At 40.2% G+C, this 21,956-nt stretch overlaps 9 protein-coding genes across 9 annotated transcripts; 4 read left to right on the plus strand and 5 right to left on the minus strand.

Moving 5' to 3' along the window:
* Positions 1-416: 416 nt before the first annotated feature.
* On the plus strand, positions 417-3,203 carry BCR41DRAFT_42595 (hypothetical protein). The gene is made up of 5 exons (XM_022030656.1): positions 417-983; positions 1,110-1,272; positions 2,583-2,604; positions 2,717-2,778; positions 2,935-3,203. The coding sequence occupies exons 1-5, from the start codon at positions 514-516 to the stop codon at positions 3,100-3,102; spliced, it is 885 nt and encodes a 294-aa protein (XP_021882431.1). The 5' UTR covers positions 417-513; the 3' UTR covers positions 3,103-3,203.
* BCR41DRAFT_42600 (hypothetical protein) lies at positions 2,965-4,454 on the plus strand. The gene has a single exon (XM_022030666.1). It carries the CDS (start codon positions 3,304-3,306, stop codon positions 4,357-4,359), a length of 1,056 nt encoding a protein of 351 aa, XP_021882432.1. The 5' UTR covers positions 2,965-3,303; the 3' UTR covers positions 4,360-4,454.
* A 253-nt stretch (positions 4,455-4,707) lies between these two features.
* Positions 4,708-6,498, minus strand: BCR41DRAFT_404898 (hypothetical protein). The gene is made up of 5 exons (XM_022029374.1): positions 6,408-6,498; positions 6,148-6,272; positions 5,726-6,025; positions 5,052-5,604; positions 4,708-4,923 (listed from the first exon to the last, which is right to left on the minus strand). Exons 1-5 carry the CDS (start codon positions 6,438-6,440, stop codon positions 4,864-4,866), a joined length of 1,071 nt encoding a protein of 356 aa, XP_021882433.1. The 5' UTR covers positions 6,441-6,498; the 3' UTR covers positions 4,708-4,863.
* A 766-nt stretch (positions 6,499-7,264) lies between these two features.
* BCR41DRAFT_351871 (ribulose-phosphate 3-epimerase) lies at positions 7,265-8,475 on the plus strand. Its single transcript, XM_022023870.1, has 3 exons — positions 7,265-7,478; positions 7,643-7,655; positions 7,863-8,475. Exons 1-3 carry the CDS (start codon positions 7,373-7,375, stop codon positions 8,416-8,418), a joined length of 675 nt encoding a protein of 224 aa, XP_021882434.1. The 5' UTR covers positions 7,265-7,372; the 3' UTR covers positions 8,419-8,475.
* A 172-nt stretch (positions 8,476-8,647) lies between these two features.
* Positions 8,648-10,278, minus strand: BCR41DRAFT_335432 (hypothetical protein; the record flags this gene model as incomplete). The annotated part of the gene is made up of 3 exons (XM_022021983.1): positions 8,648-9,556; positions 9,747-9,840; positions 10,000-10,278. The coding sequence occupies 3 exons, from the start codon at positions 10,276-10,278 to the stop codon at positions 8,820-8,822; spliced, it is 1,110 nt and encodes a 369-aa protein (XP_021882435.1). The 3' UTR covers positions 8,648-8,819.
* A 647-nt stretch (positions 10,279-10,925) lies between these two features.
* Positions 10,926-13,002, minus strand: BCR41DRAFT_385870 (major facilitator superfamily domain-containing protein; the record flags this gene model as incomplete). The annotated part of the gene is made up of 3 exons (XM_022027725.1): positions 12,668-13,002; positions 12,452-12,558; positions 10,926-12,267 (listed from the first exon to the last, which is right to left on the minus strand). The coding sequence occupies exons 1-3, from the start codon at positions 12,938-12,940 to the stop codon at positions 10,926-10,928; spliced, it is 1,722 nt and encodes a 573-aa protein (XP_021882436.1). The 5' UTR covers positions 12,941-13,002.
* A 1,507-nt stretch (positions 13,003-14,509) lies between these two features.
* BCR41DRAFT_42643 (hypothetical protein) lies at positions 14,510-14,817 on the minus strand. The gene has a single exon (XM_022030730.1). It carries the CDS (start codon positions 14,772-14,774, stop codon positions 14,556-14,558), a length of 219 nt encoding a protein of 72 aa, XP_021882437.1. The 5' UTR covers positions 14,775-14,817; the 3' UTR covers positions 14,510-14,555.
* A 522-nt stretch (positions 14,818-15,339) lies between these two features.
* Positions 15,340-16,831, plus strand: BCR41DRAFT_351877 (40S ribosomal protein S19-A). Its single transcript, XM_022023871.1, has 4 exons — positions 15,340-15,436; positions 15,658-15,758; positions 16,397-16,580; positions 16,708-16,831. Exons 1-4 carry the CDS (start codon positions 15,357-15,359, stop codon positions 16,781-16,783), a joined length of 441 nt encoding a protein of 146 aa, XP_021882438.1. The 5' UTR covers positions 15,340-15,356; the 3' UTR covers positions 16,784-16,831.
* A 238-nt stretch (positions 16,832-17,069) lies between these two features.
* BCR41DRAFT_421442 (hypothetical protein) lies at positions 17,070-20,103 on the minus strand (the record flags this gene model as incomplete). Its single annotated transcript, XM_022030021.1, has 6 exons — positions 20,065-20,103; positions 19,764-19,898; positions 19,451-19,595; positions 18,788-19,302; positions 17,589-18,642; positions 17,070-17,514 (listed from the first exon to the last, which is right to left on the minus strand). Exons 1-6 carry the CDS (start codon positions 20,075-20,077, stop codon positions 17,070-17,072), a joined length of 2,307 nt encoding a protein of 768 aa, XP_021882439.1. The 5' UTR covers positions 20,078-20,103.
* Positions 20,104-21,956: the final 1,853 nt, after the last annotated feature.

The following is a 21,956-nucleotide window of genomic DNA, read 5'->3' on the forward strand; positions in this document are numbered from 1 at the left end:
CTCTAGATCAGATGCATGTAGTAAACTGGTCAAAATGTCATATCAATTGTACATGTATATTTTGCATGTTCATAAGAGACAGAGCATGCATTGCATTTATGCTCATCAAAGGAAATGATGATCAACACAAATATTCATCGTCTTATGCCCTTCACATATTTTTATTCAAAGAAGAGAAAAAGCGAGTCTGTGTTTGTTTGTTTGTTTGTCTGCGCAACCACACCCTGTACATCTCTCATTCTCTTCACTCCACATTCATTCGTTTCATTCATTCATATTCGCTCACACTCTTTCATTCTCTCTTTTAATTAACAATTAACCAATCCCTGAACCCTTTTTTCTTTTCTTCCCAAGTCAATCCTTTACTGCTGCTCCAACTGTCTCCCCTTCCGTATCCCTCTCCCCCAAAAAAAAAAAAAAAAAAAAAAAAAACAAGAACGGTATTGCTATTCATTCACACCCATTCATATCTCCAGCTCCTTATCAATAACAAATTAATCAGACTACGAAAGCATGCCTCCTCCTTCAGCTGTGCAAGTTTCTTCCACAAGTTCAACCAATTCCAACCCCACATGCTATCCTACTGCACACCGAGCCATAGATAATTCTGTTCATAGCAGTAGTAGTGGCGCTAATAGAAACAGTCATAGAAACAGCCAAAGAAACAGTATTTCTGGCACAACCATAGCTACTTCTCCTTCTACCACGACTACAACGGCTGCCCATACATCATCTTCTTCCTCTACTACTGTTACTGCTACCACTGCAACTACGACTAGCTCTTCACCAACCTCTCCTGCAGCTGCACTGTCATTTGCGGATCGTATCCGGGCAGCAGAGCATCGATTCACGACCCTGACACAGAACATTGCACACTTCAGCCCCCTCAAAAATCAACTTGATAAACACAACCTGGCGATCGAACGGCTCGAAAATGAAATCAAGAAAAAAGCGGCGCTTTTGCAAGCATGTCAGGATAAAATGCAAGTACAAGTTTCTTTTTTTATCTTTTTTTTTTTTTTTTTTTTTTTTTTCCCTTCTTATCTTTGTGGTTGTCCTACGAATCATCCTAACAAACTGGTTTCTTTGGTACACAATGGCAAAAATAGTAAATCGATCTCAAAACGTCCACAGACCTCATCTCGACAAGGAAGTAATGTCAGTTTACATACTTCGGAGGATGGACAAATGAGGGTATTGTTGGCACAACAGCAATCTGCACGAGAGGTTGTGGAATCCCTTAATGGCCAGCTTCTTGCTGCCAAGATCTTGGTAGGCACTAAAGCATACCTACAAAAAGCTCAATGGCTGTTATCGAAAAAAAAAAAAAAAAAAAAAAAAAAAAAAAAAAGAATGAAGCACGGATGTCGATTGATAGAGATAAGATTCATCACTTGTCAAACCTCGCCCTCCCTTTTATCTTGGAAGTTATTCTTGGTCATTTCCATGAAGTTTTCCCATCGGATGAACACAGGAAAAGAAAAAGAGAGAAACTAGATGGAAAGCACCCCAGAATGAAATTCATTGGAATGTGCTGATGTGTTGTGAACCCTTTTTTTATTTATTTTTTTCATTCCAATCCATCAAACACATGCTTTTGCTTTCTCTTGTGTGTGAAGGAAGGACGATAAAGTGTTGATACTTGATCAATTGACAAGGAGCACAGTGTGTCCCTCCTGTTGGTCCTTATTCAATTTACTTGATCTGGGGATGACGGCCTAGATTGGTTATGACACTTACATGGACATTGGGATTGACATTAATGTTGACTCCATCTATTGTCCATCGTGCTGTTTCCATCATAATACATTCCTCCTCCAACTTCATTTATCGGCCAATCGGATGCAAAACCTCATACCTCACTATTTCTTGAACGCGGTCGATGCACACATTAGCTTGCTACTTGACAACCCTTTTTTATTTTTTATTTTTTATTTTCCTTTGTTTCTTCTTCTTCTTCTTCCACATGGAAAATCAGTTCATTACACAAAACACAAAAACATTCGGATAAGATGGATCAAGTGAGAGAGACGCGTTAGACAACCAAGGGAAAGAAAGAAAAACGCATGTCGCTACTAAAATAGGAATCGTCTTTCTCCCGAATGAACGAAGAGAGTGAAGAAAGATGAAGCGACGAATGCATGCACTGACCCTTCCTTAAACTCATTCTTGATGTAGCATATTGGTCTTACTCGTCAAGTTGCACAATACTTTGAAAGCAGGAGTGAACTTCAAGCACTGTTGGAAGAGGTAAATGTCGTCTTTTTCTTTTTCTTTTTTTTTTTTTTTTTTTTTTTTAGTCTCTCAAAAACGAACCTCAGCCTTCCTTTCTCTTTGCCTCATTATGCTTGAACCATAAAGGCGAAGTGCAGCAATGGGCTCATCGATCGATCGATACTCTTTTTTTTTTTTTTTTTTTTTTTTTTTTCTTTATCGACCTTTTTGTTTATGCTTTTTTTTTTTATTTTTTATTTTTTTTTTTTCTTTCTTAGCTCGTCCAACCTTGGAGTATTTTCAATTCTGTTTTGCTCACTTTTTTTTTTTTTTTTTTTTTTTTTTGACATCTTCCAATCATCCCATAGATATTTTCCGGATCGACACCCGGTAGGTTCATAAATCACAAGATTAGAGGAACAAAAATCTCTCAATTCTCTCTCTAATTAGAGCTTACCATTACTTAAACAACCTTTCTTGTTTTTATAAAAAAACCATCTAGAACATCCTGTTGAAGATACAATGAAACGTGAATTAGAGCAGATCACAGCCGAGATTCAACAAGTAAGGTCTTTTTTAAAAAATAAAAAAAAAAAAAAAAAAAAAAAAAAAAAAACTCCTAAATGATACAATCGGGAAATGTGGCATGGTAAGGAGTCACTTCGCTAATCCTTTCTTTTTTTTTTTTTCCTTTTTTCAAAAAAATAAAATAAAAAAAAGGTCAAAGACGACTTTGAGAGACATCGATCTGCTAAAAGCGAATTCAAGGAGATCAGACGATATGTTGATATCTGGAATGACACTGTCGAGAAGCAGATTGCCTCTAATCCTAAAGACGTTACAAAGTCGCTCAAAAAGTTTGTTCCGTTTTTTGGTCCCAGTAAGTGAAAGCACAAAGCACGTGGCGCTTTTCTTCTTTTCTTTTCGTTTTCTTCCACTTTCTTTTCCAAGATAGACCCCCCAAAACTCTATTTGAAACTAACTCTTTCTTTAATTTACATTGTCATACGTACATGTTATGCTTAAAAAAAAAAAAAAAAAAAAAAAAAAAAAGAACCACCTTCATATACAAAAATTGCCGACACACATATGGCAAATGCCCGTACGTTTGTTCCTACGATCGAAGACATTGGACTACTCTCTGATATCAAAATGGACACGATCGCAGATACATCGAGTGAATTAGTCATTTATACTGCACGCTTCAAGGATGCTTACAATAATTTGTCTCATCAACTGGAAGTCTTGCATAAGAAGAGTCGAGTCTTGAAAAAGAAAAAGAATCAGTGTATTGAGAAGTTGTTTGACGAGCGGTGTAGGATATTCTCAGAACAACTTCAAGCGCATTACAGGAGCGTTGGCGAAAGTCTTGTCGGAGCTGATGCTGATGGGCTAGATTCGGCTTTGATCATGGGCGTTGTTGAGGATGGGACCCTCACGAGCAACGGATCCCATCAGACTATACTGAACAACTCGGGGCTGAGGATGGCGTTACAAAGACAACATGTGGAAGGCAATTTATTGGAACCATATTCATATTCATCAGAAGGAAGCAGTACATTAGGTCTTGATTCTCAGGAGATTTTAGCAGAGTCGGAAGAGTTGCCTTCTTACTTTCAGCATGAGTACGAAGCAAGTGCACATCAACACCAACAGCAGCAGCAACAACAACAACAACAACAACATAGGCATACTCACAGTCGTAACCATAGTCAAAGTCATGGCAATGGTCATAGACGTAACTTCTCATTGGGTTCGCCCGCTCATTCTTCTTCTGCATCATCTTCACTGTCATTGCACTCACCTCTACCAATCCATGCAACTGTGTTAACTACCGATAGTCCACCCGATTATGTACGTGAAGAGCCTGCAGCAACGATAGCAACAGTATCAGGACACAACCACAGTACGTTAGCATCTATAGCTGTTCAGGAGGATGAGGCTGATGCACAGTTCCAAGCCTATCATTCAAGATATGATTCTCGTCAGCGACAAGGCTCCGATCCAAGAACAAGACCACATATTACGACAATGGCCACAATAGCTACAGCAAATGGTGGCGGTAGTGGTAATGGCAGTGGCGCGATGGATATGCCTCCAGAATATGAAGAGACCCGGTACCATACTGCCGTGAACCCTGCTTAGAGGGAGATAGAATAGAAATAGCAGAGAAAAGGACGACAGAGAGAAGCCGTGGCAGAACGCATCGAAATAGTTCGACAACTTTTCTTTCCTCAGGAACAGAAACAGAAATCGAATAGGAAACTGTAAATAGAATATGCGCTTGATTAGTGCTTTTGTTTTTTTATTTTTATTTTTATTTTTATTTTTTTTTTTATAAACTTATCAGCATATATGCATTTTTAGACAAAGCAACACTGAGGAAACAAGAGAATGCCCAATCTGTTAATATGAGGAGCAGCTATTGTGCCAGCCGTGTTAATTAATATAGTTCTCCCATGCCTTGAAATGGCCTTTAGGGTAGACAATAGCCTTTATTACAAACATCTGTGCGGACGAAACTATCGACTGCATTATCTTGATCAATATGCCCCATTAAAAAAATCTCTGGTGCCTTCCTCCTTTTGAGGCCAAGCTAGCGATGTCTTAATCTTTTTGCTTAGGAACCTAAACAGATCTCCTTTACGCCTAACAATACCACGTGAGTGATTGTAACCGCGAATTTTCAACATAACTGCACATGTGCTCCTACAGCATTATTTTTTTTTTTAAAAAAAAAATATATATATCCGTTAGTTTAGCAGCAGCTTAAGATGTTTCTCACTGTCACTTGAAGCAAAAGAGAAGGATCCACCCTATAACCCAGTTTAACTAACCTTGTAGCGGAAGAGAAGCTTCAATGAATCCCCCTCCAAAAACTCCTTAAGTTCATATTTGGTGGTTGGAAGCATGATATCCCCCAATGGTTTTGTTCCAAAGAAACCATCGATGATTTTCATACCATGAACGGTAGCCTTCATTCCATATGCATCAATGAAAATTAGGGTCCGGTCCGGTAAAGCCCATTTACAGACACTACGGTTCAAACTCAATAGCTGTGTGGGGATAGAGTTCGGTCTAGACTGGCTTTCAGAGAAAGGTTTGTGTTCATTAAAAGCATACTCTCGTAGGTACGCATGTCCGGACACCGATCCATCCCTTCCTCTTAGTAACATGATTGTCTTTCTTTCATTATTCAAAACCTGTGAAGGTATAGGACCAAGAGCAATTTCATGAGCCAACATTTCGGCTTTTGTAGAGGTGGAGGCTAGGTCCTTCGTATCAAAATAAATGTCCGTTCCATCGAACAAGATATCCCAAATATGATTCCATAACGAGACACAAGTTGATTCGTTTAACTTGTGAGTTAGTTGTTTGTTCAGAATCATCCTACAGCTTTTTTGTTTTACGGAAGGAAAAAAAAAAAAAAAAAAAAAAAAAAGGAATTAGAAAATAAAGCTGGGTTATAGTTGAGGAACATGAAGTATACATGTACAGTAGATGAACTTACAGATAACGTATGATTTCTAGGGCCTTCTTCTCGATCTGGAAATCATTTTTATCTTTCACAGAATTTCTTCTCTCATGCCTCACTATGGCAGCATCTCGCAATAAGGTCTCTTGAAGCAAGTATTCAACATCAAGGTATTTCTTTGAGAACCTAGAGCAAAGTCGGGACAACACTCGGTTGATGATATTCGAGTCAAGCCTGTCCAGTTTAACTTCGTTTTCGATCTGGGGTAAAATAAGGTAGCTACCGTTTGCGTACGTCAGCGCAATACAAGGGGAAACGATAAAGAACAGAGCTAAGCTTTTTGATGGTAATAATAAGCAGCAATGTAAGAGAGAAAAGGGGATTTTTTTTAAGTAAAAAAGAACGATTTCTCTTAGTTACTGGCGAGACCAAAGCCATGTTCATATTTAATGATTTACTAGATAGCCTCCAACTGTTGTTCCGAGATATGCTTATTAGACAGCTCCTTGTGCGCAAATGCACTCATATAGTGCCAAGCGATATCTGCAGGACGCGGGAGCTTATTTGGCTTTAGCCCATTTTTCTATTAAAGATAAAATAGTGTAACGAAAAAAAAATAAAATAATAAAACGATATTAATAATAATAGAGCTATCAACCCTTCTTTTCTGTTGGTTTATATATATATGAATACACATATCCCAAGGAAGATACTTTGCCTTGTTAATGATGAAGTTGAAATACACAAACATTGTTGAACCTTCGAACAACCGAAAAGCTCCTTCATGTATAGTGTCCCATTCCTGTGATGTTGATGGAGAGAGTAACATCGTCCATAACGTAACCACAGCAATAGTGAGTAGAGCAACAGCTAAAGCCCCATCGTTAAATAAACCCACCCGAAAGAGGATAACTGCTAGTAAGGAAGTAAGTAGGCTTTCATAAAACCGGAAAAGAAAAGCTTCTTAGTAGCCGTCTTACTTTCAGCATGAAAGTTGTTTTTTTTTTAAAAAAAAAAAAAAAAAAAAAAAAAAAACTAATACACATACCTAGGATCATGTCTTCCTGATGGAACCCTTTTCCTCCGGAGGGTAAGACGATTCATACTGAAGGAAGGAGAAACTGTGTACGAGAGAGAATGGAAGTTGTATGAATAAGATGTTTAAAAAAAGGGAAGAAAAGAATAGTCAAAGGAAGAAGGAAAGAAAGCTAAAGCATATTTACATTGTAGGATCGCAGTCTCATTAATCAGTCAAATTGATCGATGATAATAAAATAAGAAAAGGAACGACACGTCTTTGGAACGTTGCATAGAAAAAGAAATATGGATTTCTTCGGGCTTCCAACTTTCTATCATAGTCAATGCTCAAGAGCAACAGATTCCCCATTGGTCCCGTTTACTCCCAGCGGTGTTTGATGGTCTAATGTTATTTTTTTGAGTTGTAGATTTTTTTTTCCTTACCAGACGCGTCTTGTTTTACTATGTGCACGTGCAAGTGACTGGCTTGCGTTTTTTTTTTCCCCAGCATCCATGCTTGTAACTTACTCGAGTGTGTCGAATCAATCGAAACGGACACACAGACCACAGACCGCGCCGCGCTTTTCTTTTCCCTTTCCCCTTCCCCCCCAACGAATAACGCTCCACTTTATTTCCCTCTCCTCTCTCTTTCATAAATCAAAAACCATGCCTATTGCAAAGATCTCTCCTTCATTGCTCTCTGGAGACTTTGGCATCCTCGCTGCAGAATGCAAACGCATGGTCTCTCACGGTGCTGACTGGTTGCACATGGGTAAATGAGTTTTCTTACGATCAAGTCCCTCTTGGAGAGGGAGAGAGAGAGAGAGACAGAGAGAAAAAAAAAAAAAAAATAGAACGTCAATATTCAACTGACACTATCGATCTGTTTTTTTACTTTTTCTTTTTCTTTTTCTTTTTTTCTTCTTAACTAACTAGATGTCATGGATGGGTAAGGCGAGCTTTCTCTCATCTCTTGTATACAATCAACCACAGTTATTGCTCGTAATATCAGCTCTAATGCTTTCCTCACCAACCTCCGTACTTGTTATTACATTTATCTTTTGTGTGGAATACAATCGATCCGATAACACACAAAAAAAAACAAAAAAAAAAAATATATATTCCGTTGGGTTCAATTGAAACACTCTCTCGACAGTCACTTCGTTCCCAATATTACCATTGGCGCCCCAGTGATTTCCTGCTTGTCTAAACACCTGGATGCTTTTTTGGATTGCCATATGATGGTATCCAACCCTGAGAAATGGGTCGACGATTTCGCCAAAGCGGGTGCATCTCTTTATTGCTTCCATATCGAGGCCACCAATGATGCCTCCGCATTGATCGACAAGATTCATGCTGCAGGTATGAAGGCCGGTGTGGCTGTCAAGCCCAAGACACCCATCTCAACTGTCATGGAATTGGGTCATAAGATGGACATGTGTTTAGTCATGACAGTCGAACCCGGTTTCGGTGGACAACGTTTCATGGCAGAATGTATGCCTAAAGTCAAGGAACTTCGGGCCAAATTCCCAGAACTGGATATTGAGGTGGATGGTGGCATTGCTTTGGAAAACATTGATAAGGCTGCAGAGGCTGGCGCTAATGTCATCGTCGCAGGAACCTCCATCTTCAAGGCCGAGGATATCACTGGAACCATTGAGACCTTCAGGAAAAAAGTCAACGAGGAGCAGGCTTTATTGGCAAAGAAATAAGGGGAATAAATATGGAAATGAAGTTTACAAGGACAGAGAGGATATGGTGTAGAGAATAAAAACAAAATAGAAAAAAAAAAAAAAAAAAGTTGATATTTTGTTGCTATGGACTGGAAACTTTTTTTTTTTTTTTTTTTTTTTTTTTTTTTTTTTTTCATTGCCATTTGCCTTCTACAAAGGAATCTAGACTTATAATTTTATTTTATTTCTTTATTTCCTATCCTTTAACCAGAAGACCAAGAGAAAAGAAAAAAAAAAATTATCGATGATGATGTGAATATGTGGATAACGACAACAAATTATTTTCCTCAGTCGTGCAGATACAAAATGCAAGTCAACAAGCATTTTCTAACCTGTATGATAAAGGCTCCTTGTTTTCTGGCTTGTGTATAGTGAGGTAATCAAGCTTCATAGTAATAACCATATTCATCCTCATAATCATACTCATCGTCGTCATCAAATGTCCAGGCGTATATATCCACGTCTTCATCAGGATCGTTAATATGATCGTGATTGTGATCGAACTGCTGTTGGTTTTGATGAAACATCTCCTGTGCCGATTGAAGGTCTGTCGTAAGTTGTGAGAGCTGCAATAACAATGCTCGGAAGCTTTCTATATCCTCCACGCTTGCTGATGCCGAGGCATCTCCCAGCGCATCCATTAATATTTGGCGTTCTCGCCAACTAGTACTGTTGGTGTTGCTGTTTCTGCCATTACTTCCATATCGAAAAGGTCGAGATCTGCGCGCCGTTTGACGTTGACGTTGTTGTTGTTGAAGTCTTGGGTTTGACTCCGGATTGACCTTACATGGCTCCCCATTCTCGTCAAGATGAGCGAAGAAACACCCATCACCAAAGGGACACCAATGCTGTTCGGCAGATCGTTCGAAATACTTGCATTTCTTCCGACCTGCAGCCTCCTTGTAGTTTCGAATGATGATCTCTTTTTGTTCTGCACATGTGGGGAAGAAGGATGATGGGACCACATAAAGTGAAGGTGTACGACAGTTCGGGCATGCTTTTGTCACCGAGGCAGTATTCTCAGCACCGAAAGGTCTGTTTTCATTGAATTCCGCTGTCACTTCCTTGGATCGCCAGGTGCGGATACATGTCAGGCAAAAGGCGTGATTACAGGACACTATAACACATTTAAAAAAAAAAAAAAAAAAAAAAAAAAAACCCTCCCAAGGTTGATTAGATAGAGCCCATGCTTTTTTTTTTTTTTTTTTTTTTTTTTTGCAAGCCTTTTTCACAATGTTATTTTTCATAATTATAAAGATATTGGTAACTCTGGGGAAAAAAATCATTATTTTTGGTATCTGCATTACCAAGCAACCCAAACGTAGTTGGTTCCTCAAAGCAAATTGCACATCGCTGCTCGTCATCATCATCAGTGTTGTTGCTGTTGCTGTTTAAAGCGTTCTGTCCTCCACGCGTTGAGCTATTTAAATGCCCTGCAGATGTCCCCACTGCTGATGAGGTGATAGTAGCTACAGAAGCAGAAGCTGTGGTGGTTGTGGTAGTTTCTTCCTCCTCATCATCGCTCAGGTCAATCGTATCTCGCTGTGCTCCATAAATGACTGCGCGGTCATGGGAAAACCAGCACGAATCTCCTCGAAGACAGTATCCAGACATGTACCAATGACAGGGACGGTTTGCAGCATACGCAGGACGAGCTGTTGCTGTTGAAGTAGACGGTGATTCTGATGAATTTTCTAATGACGTTGACGATGTTGAAGGTTCTACAGCTGCAGCAACAGAAATCGGAGCAGGTGCGGAGAATGACGACGATAAAGACGAAGATGAAGAATCAAATGCAGGCTCTTCATCAAGTTCCTCTATCCCGGTGATATCTGCCATGGTAGAAGCAGGGATTGATGAAAACCCTTCGTGATAGAAACGACATAGGATTCCGTTCCTACAGTTGCCTGCCAAGAAGAATCGACATGGTCTACGCTCCATTGTTTATACCAACTCTTTCTTTTTTTTTTTTTTTTAGTAAGAAAAATAAACTGAGAAATGAATCCTGCTGTTGACTTGAGGAGTGATGCGAAGAGAATGAAGAGCAATGGGCAAAACAAAAGATGATTTGTCAAGAAAGACAAAGACACAGAAACTAGAATATAAGAAAGACAACTGTCTGTCAATTCTGTCTTTTGTTTTATATCGGCGGCGCCTTAGTGGTTGGAGCATGTGTCTGTGCTACTTGGAAAACGAACGCCACCCCTTCTCGACACCAAAAAGGGTCTATTCAAAAAGTTTATCCTTTGTGCTAAGGCAAAAGGCTATCCTTCCTTGTTCTTGTTCTTTCGATAAACATAAACATGTAGCAACAGACCTTGATAGGAAAAATAAGCATACTGCTTTTATATATATATATATATATTTATTTATTAGAAACCTGGTTAAAGATGGAACCATATGAAAGAAAGAGATATTGAGATAATGCAATGGAATTAATTAAGATTTGGTGTGTGTGACTATGCAAAGAATAAATAAGTTTTGTTCTACTTGGGTTCAACAGTACTCGAGATCTCGGATGCATTCTCCTTCCCTGGCTCTTCCTCAGGCATGGCAATGACTGGCCTCACAGGTAATGCCCAGGCACAGACACAGCAAACCAGTGTGATTGCAAAAGTAATCCAGCAGACAATCCTCCAGCCATGCATAAAGGAATCCAGGTATTGAACATCAATACCACCTCCATAGATGAATAGCTCCTCCACGGCTGCTGGCGGCATACCTGCAATAATGATCTTGAAACAGATCACAATAGCAATCATTTGTGATAACATCGTAAACATGATGCGGAGAGAAGATGACGAGGCGCGCTGTTGGGGAAGAATACACAACATCGAGATCGAGGCAGATGGTGAAGAGTAGAGACCCCAGCCGAGACCGTTGACGAGCAAGAGGGCGGAGATAGCCCAAGTATTGGTATCAGGATGAATGACCAAGGGCATGATCAGAGTGGTTACAGAAGCGAGCGCAAGGCCTGCAAAGCACAGATATCGGAACCCAATCGTATCCGCCAACTTGCCAGAGGGCATACCCGCAAGCATGATACCTAAACCGAAAGGGATCAAAAGAATACCGGCCATCAAAGGATCCTTACTGTATGGGCCTTGGAAAAAGAAGATAAAGGAGAATGTCAAATTCGTTCTCGCCACACCCCCAGCAAGGCCTCCCAGGACAACAGTGTTGTTGAAGACCGAGTTTGTAAAGAGACGGAAATCCATGAAGGAAGGGGTCAGCGCATTGAAACGCTTTCCACCACGGACAAATGCCTGTTGAACTATAAAGACAATAAAGAGGACGCCAAACGCAACGCCCATGCCGACTAAAGAGCCTGTCTCTGAGACTTTGCCGTTAGGGAACAAGGCGCTAACTACAACTACAAACAACAATGAGATGCTAGTAGTCAAGCTGACAAAGCCAGTGTAATCAAAGGATTTGACAATCTTGCTGAAGGACGCGTACTGGACATGAGAGTAGATCGTGTCGTGACAGAACCAGAACCCAGCGATCGTTCCAACAGCCCCAAAGGGTACGTTGAAGAAAAAGACCCATTTCCAACTGGCGTTGACAGTGGCACCACCAATGACAGGGCCAAGGATCGTTCCAGCAGCAAATGCAATGTTGATAATACCACTGGCAAGACCGACTTGGTTGTATGGGTAGAATTTGTCAGCAACCACAGCAAAGCAGTTGGCGAACAACAATGCTCCCCCTAGACCTTGGATGACACGATAGGCGAGAAGATCGTATCCACTATACTTCTTTTGAGAAATGCCACAGAGAAGAGACCCCACAGTAAAGACTAAGAAACCAATATTAAACATGCGGCAACTAAAATTACACGTTTTCCAAAGTGAAAACATGTGGAAACAAAAAAAAAGGGCGTTAGAGTTGCCCCGCGGAGGAAGAACACGTTGCTGGCACGATGAACTGATGTTGGTGCCGCAAGCAGAGTGAGCCCTCTTTCAGCCGCAATTTATTATTTGCATGAGATTGGTCAACCAAAAGCACTTACCGAATTCCTTTTAAGCCAGCATCACCAACGTAACCGAGGAAGGGTACAGTTGCTGTGATGGCCAAAGTGTAGGTCAAAAGAACCCAAATGATTGTAGTAAAATTGATCTTTTTTTTTTTTTTTTTTTTTTTTTTTAAAATCAAAAGGTGAGATTAGTATTCGGGTAAATTTGTAACTGCCTGCTTCTCTTTCAAACAAAAACATTATTTGGCATACATTAAGATGCTTCATCAGATCTGGCAGAGCTACAATCAAGGCAGAGCCTTGCAAGGAGACGAACAAGGCCCCCAGAGTGGCAGTTGCGAGGACGATCCAGCGCCTAGAAGGAGGCTCCATCTTCCTGGCTTTAGCCATCTCGATATCAAGAGCCGCTTGCTCCTTTGTCTCGTGCTCTGCCTCGTAGCGCAGGTTCTCGGCGATTGTATCCGAGACATTGGATTCAGCAATACCGACTTCGGCCTCCGCAACATATTCTTGTTTATCGGCCATATTATTAAGATGAAACTACTTGTGTATAATAGGTACTTGAGGCGAGGTGTAGTATTAAGAAGAGGCAATCTAGGGAGACAAGGAAATAGCAATGCCTCACAGACGACAAGTGTACAAAGACTTTTTTTTTTTTTTTTTTTTTTTTTTCCCTGTATAAAAATTTGATGCTATAATACAACACCAGCAATTATATAGAAAGGGACGTAGAGATTACTGTTTGGGTCAATGTCAAAAAGCAAGGAAAGGAGGAAGAATGGAAAAGAAGAAAAGAAGAAAAGAACGAACAGACCACTTTATATGAATTATGAATCTTTGAAAATGTCAATAAGAGCCAAGCGATAGAACTTTTCGACCGGGTAACAGTCGAGTATTGATTGTTGTAATTTGTAATGCTGTGATGAAGAAAGAGAAAAAAAAGCACAAAAGTAATGTCAACAAAGGGCGGGTATAGGTCTACCCGGATTGCAAAGCTGTATACTGTACAATTGACATGGTCCTTTATTGAGTAACAACAAATAACATGAACACCTTTTCCTTTGTTTGGCATTGAATAAGGATGAGATAGGCTACTGAATGGATAAATAATGTAAATAATGTAAATAAAGGAAAGCGAGAATGGAGTCCATGCGACCCAACTACAGCCCAATTCAAACAAAAATGTGGCGTGTAGAAGGAGGATGGACCTTAATCGCTTCTTTTTCTGCTTTTTTCTTAATCTAAAAAGCCTATCGGTTCCACAAAAAAAAAAAAAAAAAAAAAAAACAAAAAAAAGAGCTGAAAGTGATCGAAGGGTATTGAAGCGGCTCTACACCTCCATACAACGTTAATGTTAAAAAAAAGAGCTGAAATACTCCATCTAACCCTCATGCTTATTAGTCATTACTGTTGTTACCGTCTTTGAAAGTGCAATAACTCAGAGCACAACCAGCTTCTTTTTGTTTCTGATTTTTCTTTAGATAAATTGTTATTGTTGATATTGGTGTTGTGTTTGTGTAATCATTGATTGCCATGGATATATGTTATACCGTGTACACGAGTTTATCCACTTCCTAAAGAGTCTAAAAACACTTTGATCTCTTCACACAACAAAACCTCCCTTTTCAAGGAGCAAGCATGCATTCTTCGCATCACCTTTCGCCTTTTAATTAGTTTTATTTTACTTTGAATATATCTATTCTACAGACATCGCACTCTGCCATTTGAGGACTAAAACCACAACTTCGATCTTAGAAACATTGGCCCACTAAATCTCTGTTGAAAATAAGGGGCCTCTCCGAGGACAAAGAGTGACAAATGTGAGCCATAAGGAGGCAACAAAGAGATGCAGTGGAGAAAAGGTGAATGAGGGAAGTGGTCTTTGTACAGTCGAGCAAAGACAAGACGTAATGATTCTATCATTTGCGACGAATTCACATCGCTTTTTAGCCAGTGTGTGATATTACAGCCATGATGTTGATGGCAAAATGAACCGAATGTCATTTTAAGGAAAGGAGTCCTTAGTGACAAATAACGCCACTAATTTTATTGAGGAAACTACACGTGAAGTTTTCTAAAACTTTTTTTCCAATGCCCTGATCCCTCTCTTCATAACCACATTCGGTCTCTCGAACTCCGCTCATCCTAAACAAAGAAGGTGGCATTTCCTGAGATGAGTAAAGTAGCAACCAAGAAAATATGGTTGATAATCAAGAGCAGTCAGAAGCAAAGGAATGAATACATTTCTGAATTGGAACACCACCACAAAAGACTTCACCCCTGTCTGTTCAATGCAAGGTAACAAAGGTATGAATGCGAAAGGAAGCCGCGGCCATACTCGATATACAGCATGTACCATTAAGGAGTGAATCACAAATAAAATCAATTTTTCAATACACTCGTCAACCGATACACAGTAAAATCAGGTTCAGGTCCAAAGGTGATTTCTATGTGGCCCCCCCTCCCCTCAATCCAGGCCAATTAGAGCCCATATATTCCAAAAGTCTTCATGTTGCATCCATTTAACCCACCAATATCACTTCTCGGACGTTTGACAGTAATTCCGCTGACTTGGTTACAGTGACCTCGATGATTCAGTTAGACATATCGAAATCAAAATCAGGATCACGACGATATCATTGGTAATAGGGACAAAAAAAGATTAAATAAAGAGAAATGCAAAATGAAATGGGATAGATTAGTGAGCTTGATCTCCCTTTTTCTCTCTATATCAAAATAATAGACAACTGAGTATCAAGGCCAAACATCACAAAGAAGCAAGTGGAGGCGTCAAAGAGGGGAGAAAATGAGGTTGATGTTCGATGGCTGTGTTAAATACCACGTGATACACAAAATTTTCGCGTTTGTTTACGTTTACGGGGCAGTGGTATAAAAAGCAATGAGGAATGATCATTGTTCCATCCTTTCACAACTTGTTACAATGGCTGCTCTCTACTCGGTCACCGTAAAGGACATCAACGCTCACGACTTCAACCGCGCCTACGCCGCTTACCTTAAGCGGTGAGTAGTTTTTTTTTATATTTTTTCTATTTGATTCTGGAGAGGCGAGACCAAAGATCCAAAAATCATGATCAAAGGATGAATAAAAAAGAGGCGAAATAGGATTTATTTAGGATTGCGCTGCAGAGAGTTTTTTTTTTTATAATCGACGATTGATTTTGCAATCAGAACTTTCAGAACTCTAATCCTATTGCCGGCAATTTTTTTTTTTTATCCTTTAGCTCTGGCAAGCTCGAGATCCCCAAGTGGGTCGATCTCGTCAAGACCGGCACTAACAAGGAGTTGGCCCCCTATGACCCTGATTGGTTCTATATTCGTGCTGGTAATGACCCACTCCTCTCTTTCTTATGGACAAGCTCATTTTTAGACAGGGTTGCATCACAAATCAAAAAGAGTAGCAGGGATTTCAGGACTGCAACCATCTCATCTACATGACGAGGCATCTTTGACATCTTATTCAGCAAGCGGAGGCTTATCAAACACACATACAGAAAGATGAATCTGAATTTAAATCTTATATCTCCGACATGCTATGGAATACACGAAACGATGAGGCATCTCAAAAACTACAGCATCACAAATCTTACACTCCATCACTTTTGAAAAAAAAAAAAAAAAAAAAGGTCATGGATGCGGTGTATATTCATTTCTACAATTTCATACGGATATGGGCTTCTGACACTATATATTCATTCTCATCTGAAGATATGAAGGAACTCCCAGACATATATGAATTTGGCCCAACATTAAGATATCGAAAATATATTTTACATTGGAGCAAAAAAAGAAAAACAAAACCAGCAACGATAACAACAACAATAAAGACCGCCGTATACTTATTGATCGTGCAACACTACTCTTGATAATAACAAAAAAAAAAAAAAAAAAAAAAAAAGCAAAATTGCTAACAGGACAACATTATTTTTATGGGTAATCTCTTTGACTGTCGGATTACAATAGCCAGCGTTGCCCGCCACATCTACCTTCGCCGTAGCGTTGGTGTTGGAGCTCTTAAGAAGCTTCACGGCGGTACGGTGAACCGCGGTTCCCGCCCTTCTCACCATGTCAACTCTTCCGGCTCAGTTGCCCGCAAGGTCCTTCAGGCCTTGGAGAAGATCAATGTCTTGGAGGCCGATGAGAACGGGTAAATGAAACGCTATTCTAATTTTTAGACTTTTGATTGCCTTCCTTTTTCTTTGAAGGATTTCTAATGTTAACTTTTTTTTTTTTTTTCTTTTCCTACTCATTCCTCCTTTTTTTACGAATGACAGTGGCCGCAAGATCACCGTTGATGGTCAGCGTGATTTGGATCGTATCGCTGCCTCTGTTTACCAAGCTCAGCAGTAAAATAACGATTTATCAAACAAAGAATAAATCCAGAATTACAAAAAAAAAAGAAAAGAAAAGAAAAGAAAAGGAGGACTCTATTAGTGTCTTGAAGTTTAGTAATGGACACAATGTTAATAGTTGGTGATGTACTACAGTCGTATTTTATGTAGTGTTAAATTAGCAACATCGGCTTTATTGTTTGCAGGGGTTCTACCAAAGGTAAATGAGCCTCACAAGGCAAAGCGCTAGACTGGTGCGACCGCCACTGGTCGTCCGTCTAGTCGTATATAAATTACACCCAGTCTCACTTTTTGCACATCAGGGAACACTGTAATTTCAATGCGGTCAAGGTTGTGTTTGTCTTGAGTGCCTTTGACAGCGCCAGAGCCCCCTCCACCCCAATTGAGTTGCTCTCCAAACTCAAGATGGTCAGACCTACGTTATCCTCGAGCGCCTCTGACAGCGCCAGCGCTCCTTCCTTGTCAATCCTGTTGATTTCCAAGTTCAAGGTGGCCAACGTTGTATTAATCTTGAGTGCTTCTGATAGATACAAAATTCCTCCATATAGAATTGAGTTGAAATCCAAGATCAATGTGGTCAACGCCGTGTTAGTTTTGAGTGCCTCTGACAGTGCTTTGACTGCCAGACCCCCAATTGAACTATACCTCAAGTTCAATGTGGTCAGGGTCGTGTTAGCCTTGAGTGCCTTTGACAGTGCCACAATCGCTTTATCCCCGATTATTTTGCAACTAAAGTCTAAAGAGTCAATGTCGTATTTGTCTTTGACAGTGCTAGAGCTCCTTCTCTTCCGAATGAGTCGTACTCCAAGTCCAAAGTAGATAAGGTCGTGTTAGTGTCGAGTGCCTTTGATAAGGCCAGGATCCCTTCTTTCCCAATTAGATTGCCCCTCAGGTTCAATGTGGTCAAGGTCTTGTTAGCCCCAAGTGCCTCCGATAATGCAAGAGCCCCTTCTTTTGAAATCGAGTTGTGCTCCAAGTTCAAGGTGGACAAAGCCATATTAGTCCTAAGCGCCTCCGACAATGCCAGAGCTCCTTCATTCCCAACTGAGTTGCCCTTCAAGCTTAAGGTCGTTAAAACTGTGTCCGTCTTAAGTAAATTTACAAGTAATTGAAAATTACTAGCTCCAATCCTTTGAGGTTTCATCTCAATAGTTAACTTATGAAGGTCTGATGACCTTTTGTGTTGTAAACTGGGGATCTTCATGAGATTGGGAGGTAGGACAATATGGATCGATCTTATCTTGCTAAGCTCTATGATACGAACAAGTGCTTCATATCGCGAGGATGTTGAAAGTAGTTTCCACGATGCTTCTCGAAAACGTCCAAGCTCAAGTCGAAGAATCGATACACTTGACGTCATTAAGGCGTTCACAAATGCTTCAAGGTCAGTCTTGGACCAGTCCCAGCTGAATAAGATATCCAACTCGTAAATACGTCTTGCATTGGCCAGCGCATTAAAGAATTCTCCAGCTCTGGTTCTGGACCTCAATGTGATAATTGCTCTACCAAGATATGAATCATATTTGCCACCATTCATCACCACTGCATTTTCAAATGCTTTCTGTTCCTTCTCCCTGTATGTCGAACGATAGTGCTCGAAACAAACCCATTTGACATGGCCTGTTTCGGTCGTGATCCTGTACAAGTTGCCAAGTTTCCTGTCCTCATCGTTGATTCGAAGAAATGTGCCCAGCCGTCGGAGATCAGCTCCTTCAAGTGCCTCATAGTCATCAATTTTATTCATGTTGTCCAAGATTGGATACTCCTTAGAGAGCATTTCCATATAATTGATTGAATGATTTAGAGCGGCATCGAGATTTGGGATTGGTGTTAGAGAAGTAGCCAAGGGCATTCCCGCTTTAAGGAAATGTAAAAGGATGAGCATGTATTTCCCATACTTGCGAAAGAACTCTCTGTTATCTCGGACTTCATATCCCTCATGTTTTATGGATTTGGTTCTGGCTGCTCTTGCTTGTCTCTGCAGTGTGATCCCCACACTCACATAAGAAATGAAGACGGAACTTGTTCCCCAAAACATTCATTGGATCCCATTTGGTGCTGTCGACAGGCAGAATTATAAATAGTCGAGGAATTGGATACTCGTGTAGCTCAAAGTTCTGGACGAGGATAGCATCAGCATACTTTTGAAGGGTGGCAAGTCTATCGAGAGCCTGTTGTTGTAAACTAATTATCATTTCATCCTTCTCTTTAGCCTCCAATTGCGATTTAAGCATCTCGTCGCCCCTCCCTTTGACCTCCAGCAGCAACTCTTTAATTTGGTCAAGGCTTATCTCGTTATTACGAATAGTAAGAGATGAGTTGGATGATTGAGCCGAGTCTGATAATGATAAATTAGAGTCCTGAGAAACCGGATTTAGCGACTTTCTCGATATTGGTAAATGGATGACGGTGTCGCTGTTGTTGTTGCTGTTGTTGTTGCTGTTGTTGAGCTGCGGTTTTCTTGTAATGACGTCTAGAATCTTGTTAGGATAGAATGCAATGCGTGGAGGCTCGATTCTAACAAGATAAAAACATCTGTCAAATTGGCTGTCTCATTTTTCTTTCTAAAGCAATTGATAAGGCATGGCATGATAAATAATATACCTACCTGTTGCCATTAGAGTCTATAAGAAACGGGATGGGATGTCCATCCAATTTGAATCACAGTGCATCCGGAAACACGTCTCGAATGTCTTGCAAACTCACGTAGAATGACGAGTCGCCATTGCTTGTGGAGGTGGAAGCAGTTCTGACACAAACTTCTTCAATGATGTTGTCGCCTGCCTCTCGGAATTGTTGGTATTGATGTTCTGTCATTTCGGTGATAAATGGATGGAGGAGGAGGACAAGATGAAAGATTTTCTCATTTCTCTATTTGTCCGAGGGAGAGGGCCGACAACTTCGCCATTCGGAGCACAATTGTCTTTCGCTTCGCTCCTCCAACTCGCATCCAATATGGTTGAGTGATCCTTTGTGACCTTCGGCTGAAGGCATAGTCTTTGTTGGGAACGTCAATGTCTTTGTACATGTAGGTCCTACTCGAACAATATTGACAACAGGATGACAGGTTCGACTTGACCAACATGCCCCTTTTTGAGGGTGAGCTGCAATATCTATTTGCAATATTGTAAATAGGACACCTTGCCAACCAATGATTGTTAGAGCTTATTGCGAAAAAAAAAAAAAAAAAAAAAAAAAACGGAAGCTGCTACCTTTGAAGAGAGTTTTCCAAGGCCATTGCCAATTATAATACAATTTTGTTGGATGCTTTCTACTTACCTCCATCGCTCATTCTCGAATAGGAGGAGTGTGTAAAGTATATATGATGGTCAAACGTTCAAAGAAGATTAAACACAATGGACATTTTTGCCCATTGATGTGTCCATAACCATCTTGAGGGCTTCGTTACGGGCCATCGTCTTACTGATCCGACCTCAGTGGGAGCGCGTTGATTGCATGGAGTAATGAAGAGCCCGAGTTGAACTGGAGATAGTAAACGTAGTCTTGTTCTAGCACGAGCACTTTAGCGTTTAAAAGAACATGCTTATTTTTTCCCTTTTGCGCAGTGGCAGAACAACACAACCAAGACGCCGCGCCGAGCTTTAAAATCTTAGTCACAATGCATGTGTTTAATTTTTGTTTGTTGGACCGCAGCATCTTTCAATGACGAGGTGAAATGTCATGGATGCCAAGAGTAGAAGGATGCCAAGCTAAAATCTGCGGTAAATGGTCTACCTAGCAATGGATTGTTAAGGATCCGGGTAGGTTTTTTATTTCGTCTTCGTATAAATACTTCAGCACTCTTTCACATTCTACTGATCATCATCCTAGAAAGCCAACTCAATAATTCATAGAATCTTCAGAGAAAAAAAAAAAAAAACACTTCATAATCGCTATCCTTACAACCATTATAACAAACCAGAACTTTTGCACCAAAACAATGCCTCTCTTCAAGTCCAACAAGAACAGGTCCAAGTCTGCGACTTCTACTCCGGTGCAGACTCCTCGCTCTTCCATGCAGGCACCACGCTTTAATCAGTCCAGCAAGATGACCCGTGACGAAGCCCTCAAGGCCCTCATGACCAATTCGATGAGCAACCTCGCAAGCCCAGGTGTTATTTAGAACATAAATTAGACCTCAAGTTCTTTTGCGTTTCGATACCCGTTTCTCTCTCTCTTTTTCTCTCTCCATTTTTTTAATAGTATACTTGCAATTACATATTAGCATTAATACGATAATAATAAATTATATAATATGTAAAAGATGTCTTTCATTCATTAGTCTGTAAGCAAGCAGCGGCTGTAGTACCAATGATGAATGGTTTCAATTGAAATGCTCGACTGTACGTGGGAATGTGGACCTGTGTCCCATAATTTTAAAGATTTAAAACCTTCTCAGAGCGTTGTTTTACATTTTTCGATTGCTGGCATGCACCTATTCTTTGTTCAATTTTTTTTTTTTTTTTTATTCTTCTCGTGGCACAGTGTATGGTAATACATTGCAAAACATGAGTTGGTGGGTGCGGAACGGCGGCCGATGTTCTTGAATTCATGTACTCTTATGAATGAAAGAAAGAAAAAAATTGCTCCGTTATGATCGTTCTTGTTCTTCACTAGCTTGTTCCATTTCCTCGGGTCGGATTCTTTTTTCTCTTCTTTTTCTTGTAACAAATCTAGGATTCATACTCAAGGCAAATCCTAAGAGCATAATTTTCTTCTGTACTGAAGAGGGAGAACAAGGGAAAGAAGAAAGGACTGTACATGGGATAACAAAAGGGACAAGTATATATTAAGGAATGGTTCATTGTCCATATATCAAAGCATCTCAAGCATCAAGCGAATCACATGCCTCTATCTTTCAGTGCTTTCCTAGCGATGTCACGTCTTTTATGTCTACGAACCCAGCAAAGTTTACATCAAAATCCGCGCAAGTCCAGACTCCTGACAATTAATCAAACCACCAAAGCTGTTGACATTACAGTCAAGATCATGGAAAAGTCCGAAGTTTCCGGTCTCATGTTGTTGAGTATCCGCCAATCTTGCTCATTGTGTAGGAATGGGCGCGCGCGCAGCAGTCCGCTGTTATCCAAGCTTAAATGTCCAGTATTTAAAAACAATTCAATATCACATCGCCCCTCCTGTATTCCCTTATTTATTCATGTCTGCCAACA

This window comes from Lobosporangium transversale, assembly GCF_002105155.1.
Source record: "Lobosporangium transversale strain NRRL 3116 chromosome Unknown BCR41scaffold_14, whole genome shotgun sequence".
Lineage (NCBI taxonomy): Eukaryota > Fungi > Mortierellomycota > Mortierellomycetes > Mortierellales > Mortierellaceae > Lobosporangium > Lobosporangium transversale.

What these genes read in the sequence shown, in the direction of transcription:
- BCR41DRAFT_404898 (XM_022029374.1), bottom strand. Translation starts at nt 6,440, where the DNA reads ATGTTTGTGTATTTCAACTTCATCATTAACAAG. An exon ending in TCAACTTCATCATTAACAAG is followed by an intron (nt 6,273 to 6,407) that starts GCAAAGTATCTT and finishes TATCTTTAATAG; the next exon opens with AAAAATGGGCTAAAGCCAAA. An exon ending in CTAGAAATCATACGTTATCT is followed by an intron (nt 5,605 to 5,725) that starts GTAAGTTCATCT and finishes AAAAAGCTGTAG; the next exon opens with GATGATTCTGAACAAACAAC.
- BCR41DRAFT_42595 (XM_022030656.1), top strand. Translation starts at nt 514, where the DNA reads ATGCCTCCTCCTTCAGCTGTGCAAGTTTCTTCCACAAGTTCAACCAAT. An exon ending in CAAGCATGTCAGGATAAAAT is followed by an intron (nt 984 to 1,109) that starts GCAAGTACAAGT and finishes TGGCAAAAATAG; the next exon opens with TAAATCGATCTCAAAACGTC. An exon ending in ATTTTCCGGATCGACACCCG is followed by an intron (nt 2,605 to 2,716) that starts GTAGGTTCATAA and finishes AAAACCATCTAG; the next exon opens with AACATCCTGTTGAAGATACA.
- BCR41DRAFT_351877 (XM_022023871.1), top strand. Translation starts at nt 15,357, where the DNA reads ATGGCTGCTCTCTACTCGGTCACCGTAAAGGACATCAACGCTCACGAC. An exon ending in TACGCCGCTTACCTTAAGCG is followed by an intron (nt 15,437 to 15,657) that starts GTGAGTAGTTTT and finishes TTTATCCTTTAG; the next exon opens with CTCTGGCAAGCTCGAGATCC. An exon ending in TTGGTTCTATATTCGTGCTG is followed by an intron (nt 15,759 to 16,396) that starts GTAATGACCCAC and finishes GGATTACAATAG; the next exon opens with CCAGCGTTGCCCGCCACATC.
- BCR41DRAFT_351871 (XM_022023870.1), top strand. Translation starts at nt 7,373, where the DNA reads ATGCCTATTGCAAAGATCTCTCCTTCATTGCTCTCTGGAGACTTTGGC.
- BCR41DRAFT_42643 (XM_022030730.1), bottom strand. Translation starts at nt 14,774, where the DNA reads ATGGTACATGCTGTATATCGAGTATGGCCGCGGCTTCCTTTCGCATTC.
- BCR41DRAFT_42600 (XM_022030666.1), top strand. Translation starts at nt 3,304, where the DNA reads ATGGCAAATGCCCGTACGTTTGTTCCTACGATCGAAGACATTGGACTA.